This window comes from Lynx rufus, unplaced genomic scaffold, assembly GCF_022079265.1.
Source record: "Lynx rufus isolate CCGP_SWC_20201006 ecotype Redwood Valley unplaced genomic scaffold, mLynRuf1.p SCAF_13, whole genome shotgun sequence".
Taxonomy (NCBI): Eukaryota; Metazoa; Chordata; class Mammalia; order Carnivora; family Felidae; genus Lynx; species Lynx rufus.
The window spans coordinates 23,535,982-23,559,618 of record NW_025814827.1 but is presented as its reverse complement, the minus strand read 5'-3'; the positions used below and the strand labels follow the sequence as shown (position 1 = coordinate 23,559,618).

The 23,637-nt window shown below is 45.3% G+C and overlaps 2 protein-coding genes and 1 pseudogene across 4 annotated transcripts in view; 1 reads left to right on the top strand and 2 right to left on the bottom strand.

The window, feature by feature from the left end:
- Positions 1–2,444, bottom strand: part of BCL2L10 (BCL2 like 10) — an 82,820-nt gene extending 80,376 nt beyond the window's left edge. For all 3 annotated transcript variants that reach the window (XM_047075099.1, XM_047075101.1, XM_047075100.1), the window contains exon 1: positions 1,989–2,444. In XM_047075099.1, coding sequence (XP_046931055.1) covers positions 1,989–2,444 — 456 coding nt within the window. The remainder of the gene's footprint in view (positions 1–1,988) is intronic.
- Positions 36–129, top strand: LOC124509008 (uncharacterized; annotated as a pseudogene).
- A 7,681-nt stretch (positions 2,445–10,125) lies between the features above and the next one.
- Positions 10,126–23,637, bottom strand: part of GNB5 (G protein subunit beta 5) — a 50,112-nt gene continuing 36,600 nt past the window's right edge. The window contains exons 6-11 of the mRNA XM_047075096.1: positions 19,811–19,954; positions 18,187–18,278; positions 15,599–15,647; positions 13,029–13,125; positions 11,944–12,110; positions 10,126–10,692 (exon numbers count right to left, since the gene is read on the bottom strand). Of these exons, the coding sequence (XP_046931052.1) occupies positions 10,681–10,692; positions 11,944–12,110; positions 13,029–13,125; positions 15,599–15,647; positions 18,187–18,278; positions 19,811–19,954 (561 nt within the window). The 3' untranslated portion in view covers positions 10,126–10,680. The remainder of the gene's footprint in view (positions 10,693–11,943; positions 12,111–13,028; positions 13,126–15,598; positions 15,648–18,186; positions 18,279–19,810; positions 19,955–23,637) is intronic.

The window sequence follows — 23,637 nt, the reverse complement described above, 5'->3', positions numbered from 1 at the left end:
TCTGTCTCTCTCTGTCCCAAAAATAAATAAAAACGTTGGAAAAAAAAAATTAAAAAAAAAAAAACTGGAAGATTAGCACGGCCTCTGGGCAAGGATGACACGTAAATTCATGAAGCATTCCGTATTTTAATCACTATAGTATACATCTGAGTTAATGTGTATCTAACACCGTATGTTAATTACACTGGAATTTTAAATGAAAAAGATAAAAATAAAAAAAATTCAAAGAAAAAAAAAACCTAAGAGGAAGGTAGACTATCACACTCTTTCCTGAGCAAAGGGCAGATGACATTTGTGCAACTGGCAAATCACTAGGTTGAAAACTATCACCTAAGACAATAAAGCAAGCAGCTCCATTCAGAGAAAGAGAGAGGAAAGGAATGGAAGTCCAGATAGTGGCATTTTAACTGTAGGGGAGAGGTGTGGGCATCTCCCTTTTACACAGTTGGGGGAATAGGAGCTTCTTGATGTTAAAGGATTATTCCTTAGTCAATGTTGTTTAGCCAAAATGAAAATAATGACCTCCTCCCAGTTTCCTCTTTAAGTGCAGAGGGCCCTCAGGGGCCAAATGCCTTCTTAAGACAAATGGCTCAGGTGGGCTTCTTAGGGATCATAGGCCTGGATGGTTGAAGACCAGCCCACACACCAGTAAGAATGCAGGAACTAATGCTAACACCTCAAGTTGTTCATCTAAGGTCAAGGTTCTGATTCAGATACTACCTCTCCTCCACAGATGGAATCCAATTCACCACCACAGGTGATGCCAACTGCCAACAGGAGGCTAAATTTCCTACAGGGTCTTCCTTAACTCTTCAGATTTTTTTAATGTTTATTTTTGAGCGCCCGCACGCGTGCGCGTACACATGCGTACACATACACACACATACACACACATACACACACACACACACACAGAGTGGAGGAAGGGGCAAAGAAAGAGGGAAAGAGAGGATCTGAAGGGGCTATGCACAGACAGCAGAAAGACTGATGCCAGGCCCGAACTCACTTGATGCAAGGCCCAAACTCACTAGCTGTGAGATCATTACCTGAGGAGAAGTCAGCCTCTTAACCGACTGAACAACCCAGGCGCTCCTCTTGGATTTTGTTTTAATTGTTGGTTTTAATAGTTTGGTTATATTTATTCTATAACCTGGGTCACTGCAGTCCTTGATTCAACTTCAGTAGGAAGAGAGGAAAGGAACAGTTTAACTCAGAAATCGAGAGGCATGCTACCCTCTTACTGAAGGGTGGTGGGCTTTCCTTGATCATTAAATCGATTTAGGAGCTGCAAGGCAATGTCCTGCCCCTCTAGCTCACACCACAGATCAATGACCTACAGCTGAAAGCCAAAGCACCTGGTTATCACCCAATTAAGGGCTGGGTGCAGTGGATTAGAGTTAAGGAATCCAGAGACAATACCACCATTGGGTGCCTGCACACACTTCAACACCCCTGGCCTCAGCTCCTCCGGAGTGGTGTTGGGAGCTCAGCCACAGGATGCCTTTTCATTCTTAACGTTTAGGCTGGTGCTCTCTAACCTGCAGGGCTGTGGGGCCTGTCTCTCCAAAGGTTTAATAGGCAGAGGAGAAAGAATCCACCTGGCCCAGGGTCACTCCACTGCTGACTCTACCAGTTTGGGGATCTCTATATGAGCAAAGCATCCAGACCCAACGTGGGCGCATCCTAAAACTCCTAGGACCCTGCAAGGGTAAGGCTCAAGTGTGCAAACCAGCTCATGCACCGCTGCTTCATAATGAGCTAATAAGACAGCCGGCTAGCAAGGGCGGTTTCTGCCCATCTGTCATCACCAAGAGAGGAGAAAGCAGGACTTTACACAAAATGTCCTCGTCGTGCTGAAAGGAACCCATCAGGCTGACGCCGTGCGGTCCCTCCCGGTGCCGGCCACGTGGGCGCGTCCCTGGCTGCCTGCCCGATCCCCACACCCCAGGTACCCCCCCCCCCCCCCCCCCCCCCCCCCCCCGCCTCACCCAGCCGTCGTGAGCCTCCAGCCAGGCGCGATGCCGTCCGGTGAGCCGATTGCAGAGCAAAGCCACCAGGTGCTGGCAGTCCTGGCCAACGTTGGCCTCCCACTCCAGCTCCTGTTGCTGGGCCGGCGTCAGGTTCAAGTAGGTCCCCGGCGGCGATCTCTCCAGCAGCGTCCCCGCGAAGGTCAAGAGCGCTACCACATGGCCCCAACTGAGGGTTTGGGGGTTGGAGAGTAAATCCTGCTCCAACCGCGCCACCAGTTCCACGCGGTTTCCGCGGTAGCCGCGGTAAGCCGACAAGAAACGCTGGTGGCGCTGCCGTATCTGGGCGGCCAGGTAGCGCAGCACCGCGGCCTCGGGCGTGGACGGCGTCCGCGCGGGGCTGCCGGGGTCCCGGGCGCAGTACTCCAGGTAGTCAGTCAATAGCTGCGCCGTGCGCTCCCTCAACGCGTCAGCCATGACCTAACCCCTGCCGGGGGCCCGACCCGACGCTGTTTTCTAGGCCTGGCTGCGCCTCCGCCCAGGGAGGGGCCGGCACGCCCCTCCCGGATTCCGCCGGGCAGTTGTTTTTCTAGGTCTGGAGAGGAGGCTTTGATGGGAATCCCGTGTGCACCTGTTCTGGTCCCAAAGGCCAGGCCCAGTGGTGTGCACGCGTTCGCAGAGCGATCAGAAACAGAGTGAGACTTCTTTGGGCTTACTGTTTAGCTCTGGGCCTGGGGACTAAGAGCCCGGAGGGGACAGTCTGGGAAGTTGGGCTAGATTTTTGCCTCCTCATTTTAAGAAATTGACGAAGGCTACACATAGCGCTCCACTGACGACTCCCTTGCAAGGATTATCAGCATCTCCCGATTGGACAGAAGCACCCAGGTGTATGTTGGAGATACCGTTCTTTGGATCTGGCATATGCGGCAGGAAAAAGGATGAGTCTCCTGCAGGCTGCTGGAGTGCCAATGCTGGCTGTATTTGTTCATTCAGAGCCTGTTAGCACAGGAGATGTAATGGAGAACAAAGCACGTGGTCCCTGTTCTCAAGAACCCTAGTGATGAAACAAAGAAAGAAGCCATCACAGTAGGGTTTAATTATCACTATAGTGGGATTGGTTCAGTACTCAGCTCCAGGATAGTGGCTACTTCTGGTACCTACCGTTCTTATATTGCATAGAATTCTCTTTACTTTTTATTGGTCAATTCCTCCTTATTCCGATCCCATATTTTAGTTAATACTTCTTATATTAACCTTTCTCTGTTCATGATACTGTATGGCTTCTTTCTCCTGATTGGACCCAGACAGATCCAGAATTGGTATCCTCATTGAAAATTCTGGGGGTTCAGTGGTCTGGAGTATGTTGAAATATCCCATTCAGGGTGAAAGATGAGTTTCCTGCATCTTGTATCACTTACAAGAAAAAAGAGGTACGACACCTGTTAGGTCCTTTTGGATTTTGGAGGCAACATACACCACATATGAGTGTGACTTCAACCCATCTATACAGCCTAGTGGATTGGGGAGGACAAGAGAAGGTTCTGTAGCATATGCAGGCTATAGTACAAGCTGGTCTACCACGTGGGTCTTATGATCCAATAGATTCCATGATACTTAATGTGTCAAATAGGGATGCTGTATGTAGCCTCCAGCAAACACCAACAGGAGAATTACAGCACAGACCTCTAGGTTTTCAAAGCAAATCTATGTCCTCTTCTGCAGGTAGCTACTCTTTCAAGAAGCAGGTTCTGGCTTACTACTGGACCTTGGTAGAAGTTGAATGGCTAACCACAGTACTGACCATGTAGCTTGAGCTCTCATGTGAATGTTGTCTGACCTACCTAGACATACATTGGACATACACAGCAGCAATCTGTCATCATGTGTAAATATATATATGCCTGAACTCAGGGTGGTCCATAAAGTACAAGTAAATTGCATGAGCAGGTGGCTCAGAGTCCTACAACACCAACTCCTGTTGCTTTGCCCCCTCCCTCATTCCATGCCTGTGGCCTCCAAGGGATTGCTTAGGATCAGTTGACTGAGGGACCCATTACAGATGGGTCTATATGATGTGCTGGTACCACATGAGAGTGGACAGCTGTAGCATCACAACCCCACTCAGGGGTGACTGTGAAGACAGTGGTAAAGGAAAATCCTCCCAGTGGACAGGGATTCAAGCCAGATATTTGATTGTCCACTAGGTCTGGAGTGAGAGATGGCCAGAGTACAGATCTACATTGATTCTTGGGCAGTTGCTGAAAGATTTGGCTGGATTATCAGGGCCTTGAAAAGAACAGGATTGGAAGATTGGTGACAAGGAAATCTTGGAAAGAGATAATGTGGCCGAATCCCTCTGGATGGGTACAGACTAAAGATATTCATGTCTCATATGAACTCCCCAAAAGGGCAGCCACTGCAGAGCAGACTCAATAATCAGGTAGACAAAATTCTGTGGTCTGTGGATGTCGGAGAGCTTGTTTACCTAGCCATGACAGTGCTTGCTCTAGGGTCTGTGAACAAAGAGGCTCTGGGAACAGGAAGAGAGTATGGCAACAATAGAATTCTCCCTACAAAGGTTCAGCTGGCCAGCAGTATTGCTGGGTGCCTGGTGTACCAACGTCAGTGATTTATTTATAGTGAGCCAAATGAATTTTGTGAGAAGGGAGTATAAATCTCTGTACATCAAGCTCTGATTCAAACTGTTTTTGACATCTTAGGGGTTCCCTCATTGAGTTAAATAAATGTTTTGATGTGTGATCATATTTGATTTGCCAGAGATCCATGATTTTACCTTTTTGAACATTATATTTTAGCAGCAAGCACAGTTTTTTCTTAGATTAGGAGTAGCTTGGGGGTGAGTGGTAAATCTTCTGGCCCTGCCTTAGTTAACTCCTAATAATTATCAGTTGAACCAAACAGAAAATGAACGAATTAACCTCTACACAGAATTTCTGATCCACAGGATGCAAGGAGGCAGTTTGCAGTCAGATTTGGTTAAAATTCGGGCTCTGCCACTTAGAAGCTATGCAGCCATGAGCAACTTATTCAACTCTCCTACGCTCAATTTCCCCATCTAAAAAATGCAAATAATAACCTACCTGCACCATATGGCTGTTACAAGGATTACATGAGTTGGTGCATGCAAGGTGCTTAGCACAGTGCCTGGCACATGGGAAAAGTTCTTTACAGAGAAATTTTTATTGTTAATATGAACTAACCAGGGTTTCCCCATGTTCACTCGTCCAACCACTTTTAATTTTTTTTAACGTTTATTCATTTTTTGATAGAAACAGAGCATGAGTGGGGGAGGGGCAGAGAGAGAAGGAGACACAGAATCCAAAGCAAGCTCCAGGCTCTGAACTGACAGCACAGAACCCAACGTGGGGCTCGAACTCACGGACCTTGAGATCATGACCTGAAGTCGGACACCCAACCAAGCCACCCAGACGCCCCTCGTCCAACCACTTTTAACCAAAAATCAAAATGTGACATGTTGGTGAGTCTTACCTATCTGGTTTCTTTGTTTTGTTTTGTTTTGTTTTGTAAACACTGAAAATAGCTACAGACTACCTATTTTTTCCATATATTTTTTAACAGCTTAACTGTGATATAATTCACATACCATAAAGTCCACCCTTTTCAAAGTATATAATTCAGTGGTTTTTAGTATATTCCCAGAGTTGTGCAGACATCACTATCTAATTCCCTTACCTCAAAGGAAATCCTATACCCATTGGCAGTCCCTACCCATTCATCCCAACCCGAGCCCTAAGTGACCACCAATCTATTTTCTGTCTCTGTGGATTTACCTATTCTGAATATTTCATATAAATGGACTCATATACGGCATGGTCCTTTATGTCTGGCTTCTTTTGCTTAGCATAATGTTTTCAAGGTTTATCCATGTTGTGGCATGAATCAGCCCTTCATTCCTTTTTATGGCCGAGTAATATCCCATCATATTGATATGCCGCAGTTTGTTCATCCATACCTCAGTTGTTGAACATTTGAGATGTTCCACTTTGGGCTACTGTGCACATTTGTGTTCAAGTTTCTGTGTGGGCAGGTCTTCATTTCTCTTGGGTACAGACCTAGGGGTGTGAAGATGCCTGTTACTGGGGAGCACAGATGGGTTGACCTCTGGTTCATGGTTCCTGGTTTACAATTAGGGTAAGTATTCACCAGTGATGTATTTGGTTCAAAGATAGGCATTTTCGGTTGTCACAACCTTTGCATAAATGTTCATACCATACTTATATTTAGTTGTTCGTATTTATTTATGCAGTTAAATTAACTAGAGCATCATTCCTGAGCCCATCTCCTCACGAGAGGGTCTGCATCCTTTATACAATGACACAAACATACTAATTTCATTTTTTTCACCAGAAATGGCTGTGAGTCAGCCTACTCTGGAGACTGATCAGTCCTGAAGGCCAGCCTAGCTCCAGCCACGTCCCATCTAGAGAATGAAGGGTCTGTGCTACGCTTTAAAGAGTGACTTGATTTTCTCCTATCACGGGTGAAAGGGTGAGTGGTTTAGCCTCATGTTCTTGGAAAGGATCCACAGAGACAAAAAGATTCACTGAGAGCTTTCCCCCAACTTGCCTCATCAGAATCCCTGGCCCTCTGCAGTCCTTCCCAGTCCAGATCTCCAGAAACTATATCTATAGTTTTAGGACCCATATTTTTAACCTGCTATTGACCTGAATGGTTTTTCTCAGCAGGCAGATTTGGGAAATGCAGATCTACACCTCCCTGCTCAGCCAGCTCTATAGGGCTTGGGAGGAAGTCAGCTGGCAGCAATATGGCCCCAACTCCAACCCCAATTAATTTAACCTATCTACTGGGATTACCCCAGGATCCCAAGTGGCCCTCATCTGAAAAGATTTTTAGCATTCCACAGGCCCCAGTTGGCCTCTAGCCTTTCCCAACTGCCTCTCTGTGCCCCTTTGGAACCTCCTTTGAGGACCTCTCCTCCAGTTCCTTTCAATGATCCTCATCCCCACCCTCCTTTTTTCCCAAGCTCCTGTGAGGGCCTTACTGCCCTCGGGGGGGGGGGGTTCTCACACAGTGGTTCTTGAGAAGGGATCGTTAGCCCCATCAGCTGTTTCAAAGTATAGGCCCAATCCTGAGACCCTTTCAGGAGGCCCCCCAAGGTCCAAACTATTTTCATAATTATACTCTTTTTTTTTGTATTTGTGTCTTTTAAGACTCCCATTCTCTGGGGAGTTATCCAGAGGCTACTGTTACCTGGTAAAAGCATCACCAATGGAATATGGGCTTCTGTATTCTTGTGTTTTACAATTTTCTCAGTTTTAATTTCTAATATGATGATAGATACAATAGATATCCACATAACCAAAACTTAATTTTTAAGAATGTAGAGGGATCATTAAGACCAAATACCTTAAGAACCACTGGCCCAGATGAATCTCTACTGGATGATAATTACTACTTTGATACATGATTGGGGGCTGCTTAAGGAGGGGGAGGAAATGGGGGGAGGACTGAAGTGAAGAAAAAGCAAGGGAAGGGAAATAGCGAGGACCAGGGGAGATGGAGGCAGGGGGTAGGCATGGGAAAAAGAGAAGAGAGAGAGAGGGGATAGGAAGGGGTGGTGGGGCAGGAAGGATGGTGGACAGATGGAGGAAACAGGGAACTGTTGTTGAAGATGTGCCAAAGGCTGAGGTAGGTGCTTTACATATTTTAGTGTTCTCCCATTCTACACATGAGGAAACTGAGGCTGAGAAATTCAGGTATCATGTATCCTATGATAGAGGTACAGCTGGGTCTGAACCTAGGTGCACACCCTTTGTCACCATGCTGTCCCCATCTAATTTACAGATGGGTCCTGGTGTCAGTGGTGTCACCTTCCAGTCAGCTGGCCAAGTAACCGTGAGAGTCCAGGGCACAAACACCTTTATGACCTTTTGCTGCCTTTAAGCCACTTGTAATCTAGGGAAGGTGTGGAGGAGGTCAAGGGGTGAAAGAGGGAAGTAGATAGGGAGCGCCTGCCTCTGGTCTCTGGCTCATTCCAGAAGAGGGCTGGCAGCTGGGCCCCACTTCTGCGAGGCCAGCAGCCCACGCCAAAGCAGCTGCCTTGATTTCAGTTCACAGGTATTTCCCATAAATGCCCATCACCGCACCCCTCCTTACCTGACCCACCCTTTTTGCCTAACCATTCTCTAGCTGTGCACACCCAAGGGTACATCCATATGGACCCTTCACCACAATTGGTTTGGTAGTTTGCCCCCAAATCCTTTAAAAAAAAAAAAAAAAAGGAAAGAGAAGAAAAACTGATGAAAAAACTCCACTCAGCCTTATTTTCAATATGCAAAATACAATTTATTACCGGAGTTACCCTGGAGTCCCCACATGGTGTGGTATATTCCAAACCAAGTATTTCATTAATAAATACTAAACAACACCCACTGTGAAATCAAATACTTACGGTGGGCGGTGGTTTACTGCCAACGTGGGTAAGTGAGTGTTCTAGGGAATGTGTTCATCGTTTTTTTTCCCCCAAAGCTTTTTTGATTGGAAAGTTATGGGCCATTTTTGCACATATACTGAAGATGCTCTCTGCCTCTCCAAACATAACCTTGAATTTGCCTCCCCATAGTCTAGGTGACTTTTCTTTTGTCCTGTATTCCTTCACTTCTAGGAGGTCCAGGTCAGAGTGCAGAGACACTAAAGGGTCTGTAGGAGAGAGGGAAGGGGATGCTATAACTAGGAGACCAGGAGCAAACTCTGGGATGTTCTGGGAGTGCAGCTTGGGAATTCTGTGAGACACACTCAGGGGCCTGGCCCTTAATCAGCTGGCAGGAGCTGGCTAGGCCCATTTCCCTGAGCCCTTGCCCATACTGGATTCCACTGGGCAAGGGGAGAGAAGGTGGCTCATTCTGGGCTCTTTGGAGTCAAGCAGGGGCCTTGTACATTTCTCTCTCTACCCCAAGGCCTGCTGTGTAGTAAAACCCTCAGTAAAATGTTTGCTTGGCAAATGACTGAATCTAACCATTATATTTACTTGAAAATAATTAATGGAAAAGCTAGCCTAGCTCATTTTTGACTGGCCCATTATGATACCTGAACCAGTAGCTTTGAGGGCGGGCCTGGCACACGCCCTAATGTTTGCAGGAGGCCCAGGGCCAGACCTGTCTGATGGCCATGCCCTGCTCCAGCTCTGGGAGGGCCTCTCTGAACAGCAGGGCCAGAACTACTACTAGGAGAAGGGCCAGGCTGGAGCAGGGCCAAGAGAGGAGACTGGATGACCCAGGGCCCTCAGCACACAAGCCCAAGGGCACCACAGGACCCCAGACCACCCCCAGGGCAGGCCTCCACTGGGAATGATTTTTGGTGTGTGAGGTGACCTTCTGTTTGATTAAGTAATGCATGCCATGTTTATGAATGAAAGAAGAGCCCTCAACACCTTAAAAAAGGACAAAGGGATCCCGTAACAAAAATTCTTGGTGTCTTCCAGAAGGAAACGCTGAATTTCAAATAAAGACAAGGTATTTTTTTATGTTCTTTTTTCTCAATATAAGAGCAGCAAAGACATTATTACTCAAGACCTATCAGTTAATTTGCATATGTAATTACTTTTTCAATGCAATAAATATGAATATATTTTATATGGATATGATCTACTTTAGCCTGAGTGGATGCTATTAATTCTAGAACATCTACTATTACTAACAGGTTTTTAAATAAGTTTGCGGTCTTGTGTTCCTGCACAGAAAGGTTCTGGTTGCTCTGAGAAGCATTTGTGTCACAAACAGCATTCAGCTTTACTCTTCAATGACAGGAAATATCCTGTCCAAGTGATTGCATTATCACAGAATTCATAAATCAAACATCCTGTCCACTCAATGCCTATCTCTCCTTCATTTAGAACTGTTCACAGAGATGGAAATGTTTGATCTGAAAAAGACACTACCAGACTGAAAAAGAAATTTTTACAATAAAAAAATTTTTAAAAAGTGATTATGTCCAGGGGCACCTGGGTAGCTCGGTAGGTTAAGCATCCAACTCTTGATTTCGGCTCAGGTCATGATCTCACAGGTTCATGAGATCGAGCCTTGCATTGGGGTCTGCGCTGACAGCACAGAGTCTGCTTGGGATTCTCTCTCTCTCCCTCTCTCTCTGCCTTTCCCCCACGCATGCACATATACTCTCTCTCAAAATAAATAAATAAACTTAAAAAAAGTGATTATTTTCCAATTACATTTGGAATTGGAATCTTCTATCACAGACTAGTCAGCACAGCCTGCCTCATGTAGTGCATTAAGATCAGCACTTCTAGAGGAAGGTTCCAAAGACAGTGCACACTGAGAGGAATCAGATTTTGAAGTGCTCTGAAAACAAATTTCATTTAAGAAAGTACTACAGGATACGTTAAATGCTGAATCCTGTTGGTAATAGAATGAGATGAGACTATATAACTAGAATAACCTTAAAAATGGATAAATTTTAAAAAGTGTTCAAAATGCAAGACACTGTACTTGAAGGTGTCCTAGTGCTGGAGGCTCACACCAGTATCTTTCCAAGGGTGGTAGTTTTAATGGTAATATTGGGGACGCTGAGTGAACTTCAGCCATAGAGTTGCTCCTTTAAGCTAAGTTGCAGTAGCCCTCAGATCCTCTAGAAGAAAGATCTGTTTACATATGATGATTTCAAATTCTACTCTCAGGTGTGCATTGTGAAGAGACGATTAAGCCCAGACCTGCAAAGACACGAACACAAACAGATAATTTGTAGTCCCTTAGTAGTTAATGACTTGCAAAACTGGAGTTTAAAGAGAGAAAATCAACATTAAACACACACACACACACTCACACCCCACATCCAAAATAAAGCACTCACATGTCTTGGATGGATTACACCTTACTCCTGGTAACTCAAAGGTACTTCTTTGGACCTATTCCCCCAGCCCCACTTAGTTAATCATCTGAAGGGCATCTGTGCTTTCTTATTAGGGACTTATAACTCTTAGGCTAAGTACCAAAACCATCTGTACCCACACTGAGTACATTAACATGACTACTAATTTAGGAAACTTGCCCAGGAAGATAAAGTCACAGAAAACTTTGTTGTTTTAGGAACTTCACAAAAATCCTTTAATGTATTTATCCTAAGAGTAGATGACTCAACTACTCTCTTTAGAGAAGACCTCTCTCAGGCCAACACAGAGCATCAAAAATGATTGGTTACTTTTCAAGACTGTCTTCAAAATCCTCTTCCTCCCCCAACACTGTGTCCAGCAATCTTTAAACTATTATGCCACAAATTTGTCCAATACTAATTAAATCCCTGCATCTGGTCTTAAACCAGACTCCCCAGCCCCGCACCTCATAAACATCTGTCTTTGTTATCCCCTTCTAAGACTGCCACTAAGATTGTCACGTTTGTGCTTTGTCCCTTAAATTTAGCTTTGCATTATGAATAGGCTATTTTGGAGATATTTCTGGGGAGCCAACATCCAACAAAATCATAGAGCTCTTTGAGAATCTGATGAAAGCCAAGAGGACACTTTTACCAGAAAAACAGACACACATGAAATATGACATATAATTTCAAGAGCTTCATGGGTCCCCTAAAGCCCCCCTGTGGGTCTCACAGGGCTATGTCACCGTGGGATAAGAACCCTGAACTATTGGGGGCACTCTGTGGTTTGCCAAAGGCTAGAATCAGAAGAATCCTATTTGTAGGATCAAAGGGAATCTTTTGGATCACCTACCCCAATTATTACCTCAGTTACATGCTGATACACAGTTTAATCTATGCCTGAACACTTGCATTGAGGGGGAATTCATTATCTCCCCAGGCAACTCATCCCTTCTGTAGCCATAGAGGTGAAATTAGAGCTCTTTCTGGCTGACACAGCCCAGCCTACATTACCCTCAGTCTCTGCTTTAAGAAGGCCAATCACTTCTCCTCTCACACACACAGTAAAATAGAAGAGCTGCTCTCTTACTCTTAGGGTATGATCCCATGACCCTGAGCAGAAAGCAGTCCCGTCGGGGGAAACTCGTAGAGTGCTAACGCGGTTTTCATGTCCAAACAGGATGGAGACTCTGGACCCCTTGAGAACATCCCAGACATTGATGGTATAATCATTGTATCCAGCAAACAGCAGGCGACCTCAAAGTAGAAGGACATGATGGTTACTGAACCAGTTCCTCCCTTTGTTTTTCTTTTCATGACTTTCACTGACTCACTCATGCAGTCACTTGCCCATTCATTCATTCAACAGTGATTCAGTGCCCGCTATGTGCCAGGCACTGTGCTTTGCCCTGGGGATTCAGAGAAGTTGCTGCCCCTTGTGGATGGTGGTGGTGGTGGTAGGCAGGCAGGCAGGCAGGCAGACAAACACCTAAATTAACACATGGTAGCACTAGATGATAAGGGCTGTAATGGAAGTGCTTAGCTGTGTGTGAAGTGCTGTGTGACCATGGAGGAAGGGGGATCAAGGAGGGCACTGCAGAGGAAGGACATGAGTTGGCTCATGAGGGCTGAGTAGGAGTTCACCAGGCAGAGAAGGGAGGCAAAAGATACCGTAGGCAGCATAGCAGCATGCACGCATAAAAGCACGGATGCAGAATGGGGGCTGTGTCTGGGGAAACTGAATGGTCCTATCAGTGCTGCTCTTTCACTAGCAGCCTCCCCAGCAGTGAGGTCAGAGGAGCCATGAGCTTCGGGGCATTGAGAAAGGGACTGCTGCTTCACCCCCTCCACCTCTGAAGGTATGAAGGGGAGAATGGAAGGCGGAGGAGGAAATGACTAATTAAAGGCACTACAGATAGGAAGTTTCATACAGCATTGTCTCAAAGAACAGCATTAGGTGGGCATAGCCTTCATCTCCCTTAAAATGAACAGGATAGGGGAGGCCACTTCAGGTAGGGTGAGGTGGGGTGCGGGGTCGTGGAAGAAAACTGGTGCAGATGTAGATTGCTTAACACACTGGTTCATAGGAAGTTCAGCTGAAAGCTGGATCGAGAGCTGGGTTTCATTTAGGTCCTGTCTTACAGTCCCGGGAATGTTTCTGAAATAAAATCTTACCACTGAGGGAGAAGTCCACACTGGATGCTCCAAATATGATACTCTCTTTGGAATAGATGGCGACCTCCCTGTCTGCCCGGAGGTCGTAGAGGCGACACTGGTGTGACAAAGAAGATAAAGAAGCACTTATTTCTGGCTCTGGGTTGGTGAAGAGATGACCACAGGGCTATATGCAGGTGCTGGTGGCTTGTGTAGTTTGAGGGATAAGGGAAATATCTCCAGTTTTCTCCCCTAGTAGTTTCTCCCTTAATTCTGATTCCTAATAATCTGCATGGATCAGTACAGATTCAAAGAAACAGCAAATACAGAAGACTTTTGGGGTACAAAAGCAAAAATGAAACCCTTCTTTTTTTCTGATAAAGGATACATATTCATTGTAGAAAATACAGAAAAATGCAGAAATGCCTAAAGAAGGAAATAAAAACCACCCAAATCCTGGAAGTATTTACTAACATCTAGGCTATTTCCTTCAGTCTTATTTCCATTTTGTGTGTGTATTTAAATGGAATGGAGGGGCGCCTGGGTGGCGCAGTCGGTTAAGCGTCCGACTTCAGCCAGGTCACGATCTCGCGGTCTGGGAGTTCGAGCCCCGCGTCGGGCTCTGGGCTGATGGCTCAGAGCCTGGAGCCTGTTTCCGATTCTGTGTCTCCCTCTCTCTCTGCCCCTCCCCCGTTCATGCTCTGTCTCTCTCTGTCCCAAAAATAAATAAACGTTGAAAAAAAAATTAAAAAAAAATAAATGGAATGGATATCTCATAATTCTATTAACATTAGATTATGAGTTTTTTTTCTCATATCATTAAATAATCTTCAAAACCACATGACTAACATGGTTGTTGCATATTCCTCATGTGGATATATCAGAATATGTTTAGCCAGGCCTTTTGATTGTTATCTAATTTTTCTCTTTTATAAATAAAAGGTTAATGACCATTCTTTTTTTTTTTAAGTTTCTTTATTTTTGATAGAGGGAGAGAGAGAGAGAGAGAGAGGCGGAGAGAGAATTCACGAGCAGGGGAGAGGCAGGGAGAATCCCAAGCAGGCTCTGCACTGTTAACAAGGAGCCCCATGTGGGGTTCAAAGTCACAAACTGTGAGATCATGACCTGAGCAGAAATCAAGAGTTGGATGCTTGGGGCGCCTGGGTGGCGCAGTCGGTTAAGCGTCTGACTTCAGCCAGGTCACGATCTCACGGTCTGTGAGCTCAAGCCCCGCATCAGGCTCTGGGCTGATGGCTCGGAGCCTGGAGCCTGTTTCCGATTCTGTGTCTCCCTCTCTCTCTGCCCCTCCCCCGTTCATGCTCTGTCTCTCTCTGTCCCAAAAATAAATAAAAACGTTGAAAAAAAAATTAAAAAAAAAAAAAAAGAGTTGGATGCTTAACCCCCTGAGCTACCCAGGTGCCCCTTGATGATCATTCTTCTGTAAAAATCTTTGTGCACATCTCTGATGTTTCCCTTACAATAGTTAAGGAATAGAGTCCTTAGAATAAAACTGTTTCCAAGAAATAGTATGACCGTTACAAAAGCTCTTGATTTGTATGGCAAAACTGTCCTCTGTAAGGGTGGTACCAATGGTCCTAACTCCAGGCTCCTTTACCACATCACCTCCACGATGCAGCATTTCACTGCTAATCCACATGAGCAATGATCACTTAAACTTGCATGTATTGGGTTACAGGTGGTCTGAAAACGTTTTCAGGTGCTTGCCATGTCGGATTTACTGCTTTGTAAACAGTCTGCATTGTATCCTCTTTTTTTAAAATTAGGGTATTGTCTTACTGATTATGCAACCCCATTTATATCTAATAGATTTCAATTTGGTCTGTCATATAGGTGGCAAGAATTTTTCCTAGATGTATGCCCTTATAATTTGTTACACATTTTTTGGCATATGGAAGTTTTAAATCTTTATTATTATTAAAACATTCAATCTACCCCTTTGTACTTTCTTCCATAGGACCAAATTAAGATGAAACTCACTATAATATAATAAGATATTACATATTTTGAGAGCACCAAAGGCAACTTTTTTGTCTAGAAAAATAGGTCAACATAACTTGACAGTTAGTATAAAAAGCCTTAAAAGTAGGTCTATTTTTGACTTAGCAAGTTCATGTCTGGGAATTAATTATAAGGAAATAATAAGTACCAAAAATATTTACTTATAGCAGCATTTTTTAACAGAAAACGAAATCCCTGAAAGACCTAAATGTCCAAAAATTGACTAGTTAAGTACAGTATAGCATGTCCATAACATGGAACACTATTCAATCACTAAGAAAATATAATGTAGAAAAGTTAATTACTGACACACGAAAGTGTTCACAGTCTATTGCTAAATGAAAAAAAGCAAATTATAAAGCACTTTGTTAAAAAATAAGAAAGACAGAAAGGAATTCACCCAACTGTGACTTTTCTTGGGTTAGGAGATTAAGATATTTGAATCCCCCTTCCAACTTTTCCTCAATGAATTCACATTACTACTGTAATAAAAAAAAGTTTTTTTGAAAAACAAAATTAAACCACTGCATCTCTCTCTCAAATAGGAAAAGCTCTCTAACTTGGAAACATACCGTAGCATCATCTGATCCTGAAGCAAAGGCATCTCCACTTGGGTAGTATCTGTAGAGACAAAGTTTGAGTAGAAAGCACTTTATTTAGAGTGGTGATTCCCAATTCTTTTTTTTTTTTTTTTTATCTTATTTTTAGAGAGGGAGAGACAGCGTGCGAGCGGGGGAGGTCTAGAGAGAGAGAGGGAGACACAGAATCCAAAGCAGGCTCCAGGCTCCGAGCTGTCAGCACAGAGCTGGACGCGGGGCTCAAACTCATGGACAGTGAGATCATGGCCTGAGCCAAAGTTGGACGCCCAACCGACTGAGCCACCCAGGCACCCCTGGTGATTCCCAATTCTGAATGTCCATCAGAATCATCTGGAAGTCATCTGAAAGGTTGTTCCATGTGAAGCCCATGGAATTGGAATCAGAATCTCCACTTCTAGGGACACAAGGACCACTCTTTACAGAGGCCAGAAAGGGAAGCTCATCTGGCTGGCCTACTGACCTCTAGTTTTCTTCCCTATAAGTAGGGGACAGTGACAATGGCCTTGCACAGTGTGGGTGAGGAGTAACTGACATAATACGTGTGTGCACCAGGCAGTGAACACAGAACAGGCCCCCTGTAACCGTAGTTTCCGTTGATCACACACCTCATTCCTGGGACTTGGGTCAGCTCAGAGATAAGAAAGTGATTATCCACACAGATGCTGGAATCAGATACCCAGAGCCTTGCTCAGATCTATGCAATGATCCCTTGCTACATGTGATACCTCTGGCAAAGGACTTCATCTTGCCCAGCCTCAGTTTCCTCATTTGAAAAGTGAGGATGATAATGCATTTTCCCTGTTGTGGAGATTCAATAAGATAGTACAGGCAAAGAACTGAGCATGGTGCCAAATAAAAAGCATTCAGCAAATGATGGTTATTAATGTTACACTCATTGCCTTCTCAGTAATCAGCCTTCCTGGGGAGAAGGAAGTTTAAATTGAGACCTAATGGATATTAGAGGAAGAGATGTCAGGGCAGGGGGAACAGCATGGGTGAGAGAATGCGCATTTTAAAGCTTTATTTTGTGAATATGTAACAACTCAATTTATTTTGTGGCTTTATATTCTATCCTGCATCTTACCAACTTCATTTACTATCTGTATTAGATTTCTATGATTTTCTAGGTAATTACTGCACATTAGCCAAAAGTAAGTGTCTTTCCCCTTTATCTCTATCCTATAGTTGAGGGCAAAGAGCTAGAAAATTCTTGCAAACATTTCTATTGCTCACGTAAATAAGCACTGTTATCTTGTTCTTGCTTTTTAGGAGAACAAGTCTAGTGCTTTCTCACTAAGTATAATGAAGATTCTTGGGTGATTATATTTCAAATACCGTCTTGACAGTGCCATCTTCCAAATTTACATGTCAAGTCCTCACCTCTCTCTTGGGATCCAGTTCATAGATCCCTACCTACTCAATGTCTCCACTTCATTGTATACAGGCATCTCAAATGTAAATATCCCCAAACAGAGCTCCATCATCCATGTGCAATGACTGACTCATACCTGCACTTCCTCCAGTCTTCCCTGTCTTAGTAAATGGATCACTGCTTACTGACCCTTATAAAAGGTTTGGGTTCCCAAGCTCAGGGTTCTTCTCCTGTAATGCAACCCCTGGCCTGTGCAGGTGTCATCTGGCCCTCTCCATTTCACCCTGTGGAATTGGGGCTCAGGAAACCAGCATCAAAAATGCTGATACCCTGGCTGATGCCATTGCTAGGAGTAATAATACACTGTCCTTCATCTTGCACTCAGAAGTCTCATGTCTTCTACCAGCACGCTTGAAACTGTGGCAGCCTAAATTGATAGCTTGCAGCTAGGGTAAAATCTCAGAAATGTCACATTTCTGGACCTTTCTGTCTCCACAATGTCTTCTTTACTTCCAGCCACCATCACCTCTTTCTTGAACTCACACAACAACTTTCTAATTGGCCGTAGTACTTCCATTCTTGCTTCCCTACAATCTCTTCTCCAAACAGCAGCCAGAGTGATCTCTTAAAGGCAAAACAGAGGCAATGTCAGCCACCCCCTACCTGGCCTGTGGTTAAGTCCTCCACATCTCATCTTACCACCCCAGCTCAAGCCTTGGCTCTTTCAAACATCACTTTCTCAGAGAGGTCTTCCCTGATCATCCTAAGTAATAACCCATCCCATCCCATCTGCCTATTTTACTTTTCTCATAACACACTTACCACTACCTTAAATTAAGTTGTACATTTGTTTATTTGTATTTGTCTTGCCTCCTGCAGGGAAGTAGAGACCTTGTCTCTGGAACAATGTCTAGCATGTAAGTCTCAATAAATATTTGCTGAATAAATGAATGGGAAATACTGACTGTTTAGGGAGGATAATATCAGTTGCTCCTACTGCCATTAAATTAAAAATATCCAAGCGATCTGGCACGCTGTTCAGTGCCACCACAAATCAGCCATTCTTGCTGGAGAGACCTCTCTCAGCCAGGTAAACTGAGTCTGGAGGTGGTTCCTGGGCTGAGCAGGAACCCCAGGCCAGGGATTACCAGCAGAACAGAGAAGTTATGTGAACATTCTACTCACTGACCGGACACTGTTGATGTCGGATTCGTGTGTTTCAAAGGCCTGCACACACTGGCCAGAGCGCATGTCCCACACCATGGCTTTCTTGTCACATCCCTACAAATGCAAAGTTATCCAGAGTTATGGCCACTGCAAGGACTGTCTACAGATGGGCATGAGTTCCTGTTATGTAACAGAGCCATTTCCTTTCCATTGGTAAATGGCTGACAACATGCTTTTCTGAGACTAGCTTTCCTCAACTGATAAGCCCTTAGAAAGCCAGAACCAGGTCTTGAGAGTGTGGGGGGAGCAAAGGAAGGCACCCAGATTTCTCTTTCAGCATGTTTTCTTCTTTTGCACCTTCCCAAGTTGGTGTAAACCCTCCAGAGCCTCCTTCTTGCTTTCCTCCTGGGCATTTCTCTCTTTGTTCTGTTTTCCCCTTCCTCCTTCCTCTTTATCTCTGCCTCTCAGCCCAGGGGGAGGGCAGGCATACAGTGGGTGCACAGTGGGACTGTCCAGCTTCATCTCAGGTGTATGGGGCAGCCCTGAGCAAAGGTGGAGCTGGGCCGTCTATACCTCTGCAGCATGCTGCTGGAGTCATGACCTTGCCAGCAGTTAGTTGGGTATCTCTAGCAACTCACCATCCTGGTCTTCTGCCTCAATACCTGTAAACACTCTCTCTGGGTTGCCAACATGACCCAGAGATTCATAAACATGAGGTTTTCACATTATACTATCATGGTTCTAGGAGCATTTGACAAATTCCTGCAGAGCAACCCTGTTATCAAGCTTGGGTAGTACAATGTAGACTGTCAATGGCCAAATAATAAGTAATGGCTTAAAGTTGGTATTTAAGTTGCTGGTTTCAACTCAGAGAAAAGAGTGCGATGAAGTACCAGAACTGGCATCTCAGGAATACCCACTGTGGGGGTTCAGCACTCTGATTATCTTTAATGAGAATGTGGGCAAAGCAATCAGGAGTGTCTTCCAATCTTTTGAGGACACTAAACCAGAGGGAGTTTACTGCCCTGAGACAATATAATCTACAGTGATACAACAATTTGAAAAGACAGTGTAGTTGAGGAGGGATAAATATAGTTATTTAAAGGCACAGAAATGAAACATACACAGTTGGGGCCAAATACCCAAAAAGAAAATGGGGTCCCTGCCGATTACAGCCTCACAGCCCTTACCTGATGCCCCGCGCTAACACACGGGCAGCTTGGAGAAAAGCGCCCTTATGTCTTCCAGCTACAAACACCATGCAGTGGTGTGTCCAGCACTGTCCTCTCTCACCAGTGTCCTGACTAAAGTGAGACAGGACCTGAGGCAGGTTGGCCTGCTCAGTTCTCTGTTATTTGCCCCTGACATATGTATAACACATGGTCAACTCTTCCACCTACTGCTCATCTAGGAGAACATTCCAGATCCCTCTGTAGACTGAATGTCAGCAGCAGGAGACCCTCACAGCCCAGCACTGTCACTGCCCCCCAAGCAGTGCCAGTGCTGTGGGAGACAGGGGTGTGGAAGTGAGCTGAGGACAATTCCTGCAGCCCCTTCTAGAGAAGTGTCTGATCCAGTCCCCAAAATTGCCAGCATAAGCCTCCCGTGGAGAAAAGGGCCCCTAGGGATTTTCCTTGGGTGTTTACCCCAGACACGAAGGTGTTGCCTGTTTCTGAGGGGGCCAGGTCCAAGCAGAGCACATCGGCCCCGTGCCCATGGAAACTCTGCAGCAGCTGTCCGCTCTCCACGTCCCACAGGGCACATGTGCCATCGCCGCTCGCCGTCAGGATCTGTCCACAGAAAAGGACAGGAAGAGCGTTGTTATTATGACTTCTGTCAGGGGAAGTCAATCAGATGCTTACAGCTGGATGGGGGGTGGGTGGAGGGGGGAAGGAGCCTCCTTGAACACACATGGACACATGCCTCGCTATATGTGGATTCAAGCATAGAAATATTTCTCCTATACTGAGGGGAAAAAAGGTCATTTTTGACAGTCTCAGTGTCCTTGAGATGTGTGTTTATGCACCCTCCAGAGCAGGAAATTTGGAAGGCCTCCGCGCTGTATCTGCAGGGCTGTGTGCCTGCTGGCATGCAGGAAGTGCTCCGTGAGTAGCTGTAGAACAGCACTTGGAGCGCCTCCCACAAGCAGGCCGGATGCTCCAACTGCTTCTCAGACACCAACTGCTCCCCAGCCACCGTGATGCAGGTTAATTTGCACTGAGGGGGGGTGTTGAGAACCACAGTTCTCACAAAATCTGAGGTCATACCAATGCTTATCACTGGACCCCACCCGGAGCAGCCAGGGTCAGGCAGCATTTTCTTAGACACATTCTCCTGTGGCTGCTTCTTTCCAGAGCAGGGTGCTGCCCAAGAAGGTCCTAGGGCCACTGATGAGGCCACACTCATGCACTCATGGATTCAACAAGCATTAGCTGTGTGCTTATGACGTCCAGGTGCTGTGTTAACAGGCATTGATCAGGGTTTGCACAAAGATTATATTTTGGTCTCTGCTCTCCTGGAGCTCAGTTCAACAGACTTGGCCATAAGAACTGACACCAAACTAATTCCCTACCCCTGTGGTAAACAATTCTGAGACCAGGAAGACTTTCCCTGGGCTATGTTCGACAATACTGACACCAAGTAAAAACAACCTAGCTGCTTGCTTCAGGAAATACCTGCTCCTGCAAGATAAGACTGTAAACCAACTCAACAACTTATTTATCAAGACTAACAGCTTGCTCAACAAGACTCACTTCAAGACTCTTACTTTGTGGGGCTCACCAACCCAAAGCTATCAATGTTATAACCAGTCTCCTACCTGGAGAGACCCACCTTAAAATCACCCTGCTTGGACCCCAAAACTCTCCAAGTGTCCTTCCCTGATTTCTTCATTTTGAGATGCTATGGAGATTTTGTCAACTTGGGGTTCTCCCTTGCTGCACTAGGTCTAATAAGCTTGACATTGCTGGATAGCAAGTTTTTCCGAGGATCTCGGCAGACAAGACGATGAGGACTCACAATGGAGTGAGAAGTGCTGAGGTACAGGCAGGCCCATGGGAGGGGCAATCAACCCATTCTGGCAACATCTGAGCTGATCTTCAAGGATGAGTGAGAGCTGACCAGGTGAAGGGGAGGGGACGGAGGGCATGCAGGTGAAGGCCTATCTCTGCACCAAAGGAGAGGTATGCCTGGTATAGAGTGAGGACTTCAGCCTGTAGGCCAGACCGAGCTGTGGGAAGCAAGAGGGTAAGATCAAAGGCATATTTTAGGGAAATTTGTCTAAGACCAGTGCTGCACCCCTCAAGCAGCGTCTGATAAGTGTACTTACAAGTACACAGGCCGGCCTATACTGAGAGAGGAACCCTGCAGTACCTGGGGGGAGGGGTGTTAGGGTTTTAACTTTCGTCACAGCCAGTGTATGTGAGGCTTGGGCTCTAGCTGAGCATAGCCTCGTGTGGCTGGGAGAAAGGCAGCAGAGATCCCAGGATCACAGCCTCTCAGACCCAGCTGCCCATACTGCAGGGCCCGGGGAAGCTTGTCCTGAGCAGCCAAAGGTTGCGGGATCCACAAGGGCTAAGCTCTGGATAGCACAGCCTCCCAAGCCCTACCTTCCTGCTGCTCCCAGGGCCTGAATGAGGTGACAAGACAACAGAGGAAGTGGCTCTTGCAGTGAAAGTGCCCACATAGAGAGCCCTCTGTGGGTGGAAATTGCTGATGGCTGAGGAAAGCAAATGGGCTCCAGGCTTTAGGAACTGCCAGCATACAGTGCACCCACTGACCGCACTGCACCCCCCAAATTCCTTCTGCTGGTGGTGTTTTCGCCTCCTCTCCTTGCTTCCTGTTCTCTTCCCTTTTCTCTTATACCCTGGGCCTAGCACTTAAAAAGAAATTGTGGTTTATATACACAATGGAATACTACTTGGCAATGAGAAAGAATGAAATGTGGCCTTTTGTAGCAACGTGGACGGAACTGGAGAGTGTTATGCCAAATGAAATAAGTCATACAGAGAAAGACAGAATACCATATGTTCTCACTCTTATGTGGATCCTGAGAAACTTGACAGAAGACCATGGGGGAGGGGAAGGAAAAAAAAAAAGAGAAGGAGGGAGCCAAATCATAAGATACTCTTAAAAACTGAGAATAAACTGAGGGTTGATGGGGTGGTGGGAGGGAGGGGAGGGTGGATGAGGGGAGGGTGGGCATTGAGGAGGGCACCTGTCGGGATGAGCACTGGGTGTTGTATGGAAACCAATTTGACAATAAATTTTGTTTAAAAAAAAAAAAAGAGTATCTTTTCTCTGCAATTAGGAGAGGAGCGGAATCTATTCCCACCCTAGCCTTGCACCCTCCAGCTGTACTATCTCGGGGCGCGTTTCCTGCCAGGCAGTGTGGGGAGGCCTAGAATCTCCTTGCAGCCAGAAGTCACTTCGGAGCTCTTCCCGGGAGCAAGAGCTGGGTGGGTTCTGAGAGTTCAAGTTTCTTGGGTGTGGCCTCCAAGGCCCTCATCAGAGCTCCCACTCTGGGACAGCTCTCAAATTTGGGGAATTTCCAAGGCTGCCAAGCCCCTGCAGCTGTCCACGGGACTCAATCCTCCTTGGCTTCCTTTACGAGGCCCAGGTACACCCGACAAGATGACATAGGCTCATAAAAGTAACTTATGAGCACACAAGACTTGTGGTCTTAAGACTGGGTCTAAGACCCAGGGTCTTAATTTGGGTACTTACATGTACAATATGCTACAATTCCCTTTCATCCCTTCTGGCTCACATCCATTCCTGTCCTATAGGAAAGGGCCAATAACCTTCATCTTCTTTGGGACATCCCAACAATCTGCTTTAAACAATTACCTCACTCTAGCTCTTTAATTTGGGAATTTTCGATACCATATTCTTCAATCAAAGAAATGAATAGTTTTTTAAAAGTTAGGAGTAAATCCTTAATAGTAAAAAAAAATATTTAAAAATACTTTTATTATGTTTGTGATCTTCATTATAAGTAAAAATAGAATTTAAAAGCCCAATGGTCATCACGACAAATGCACTAAACAGAACCTCTAACTTGCTGTCAGTCATTTATTCTGGAATGTAGAGATTTTGTAGGTTTAACACCATAGTCTTATACCAGCTCCTTGAGTTTTTCTTTCTCCATCCTTGATCCCCAAAATATAAGGAAGCTTAAGGTTCATTAAGGTACCCAAACCAGGCCATGCATCCGAGTCACCCGGGAAGCTTTGTGTAAATATTAATAATAATAAATAATAAAGTGATAAAACCTAAAATTTATTGATATTTACCGGGGGCCATACTAAGTATTTTATACAAATCACCTCATTTAATCCTCAGAAACCCTTATGAGGGAAGAATTCACTACCATTCTCACTTGCAGGTAAAAAAAACAAAACAGAATAAAACCTTGTTAGGACTGGCCGGTTAGAATACAGTGAAGCCAGGATTTGATCTCAGCTGTCTGACT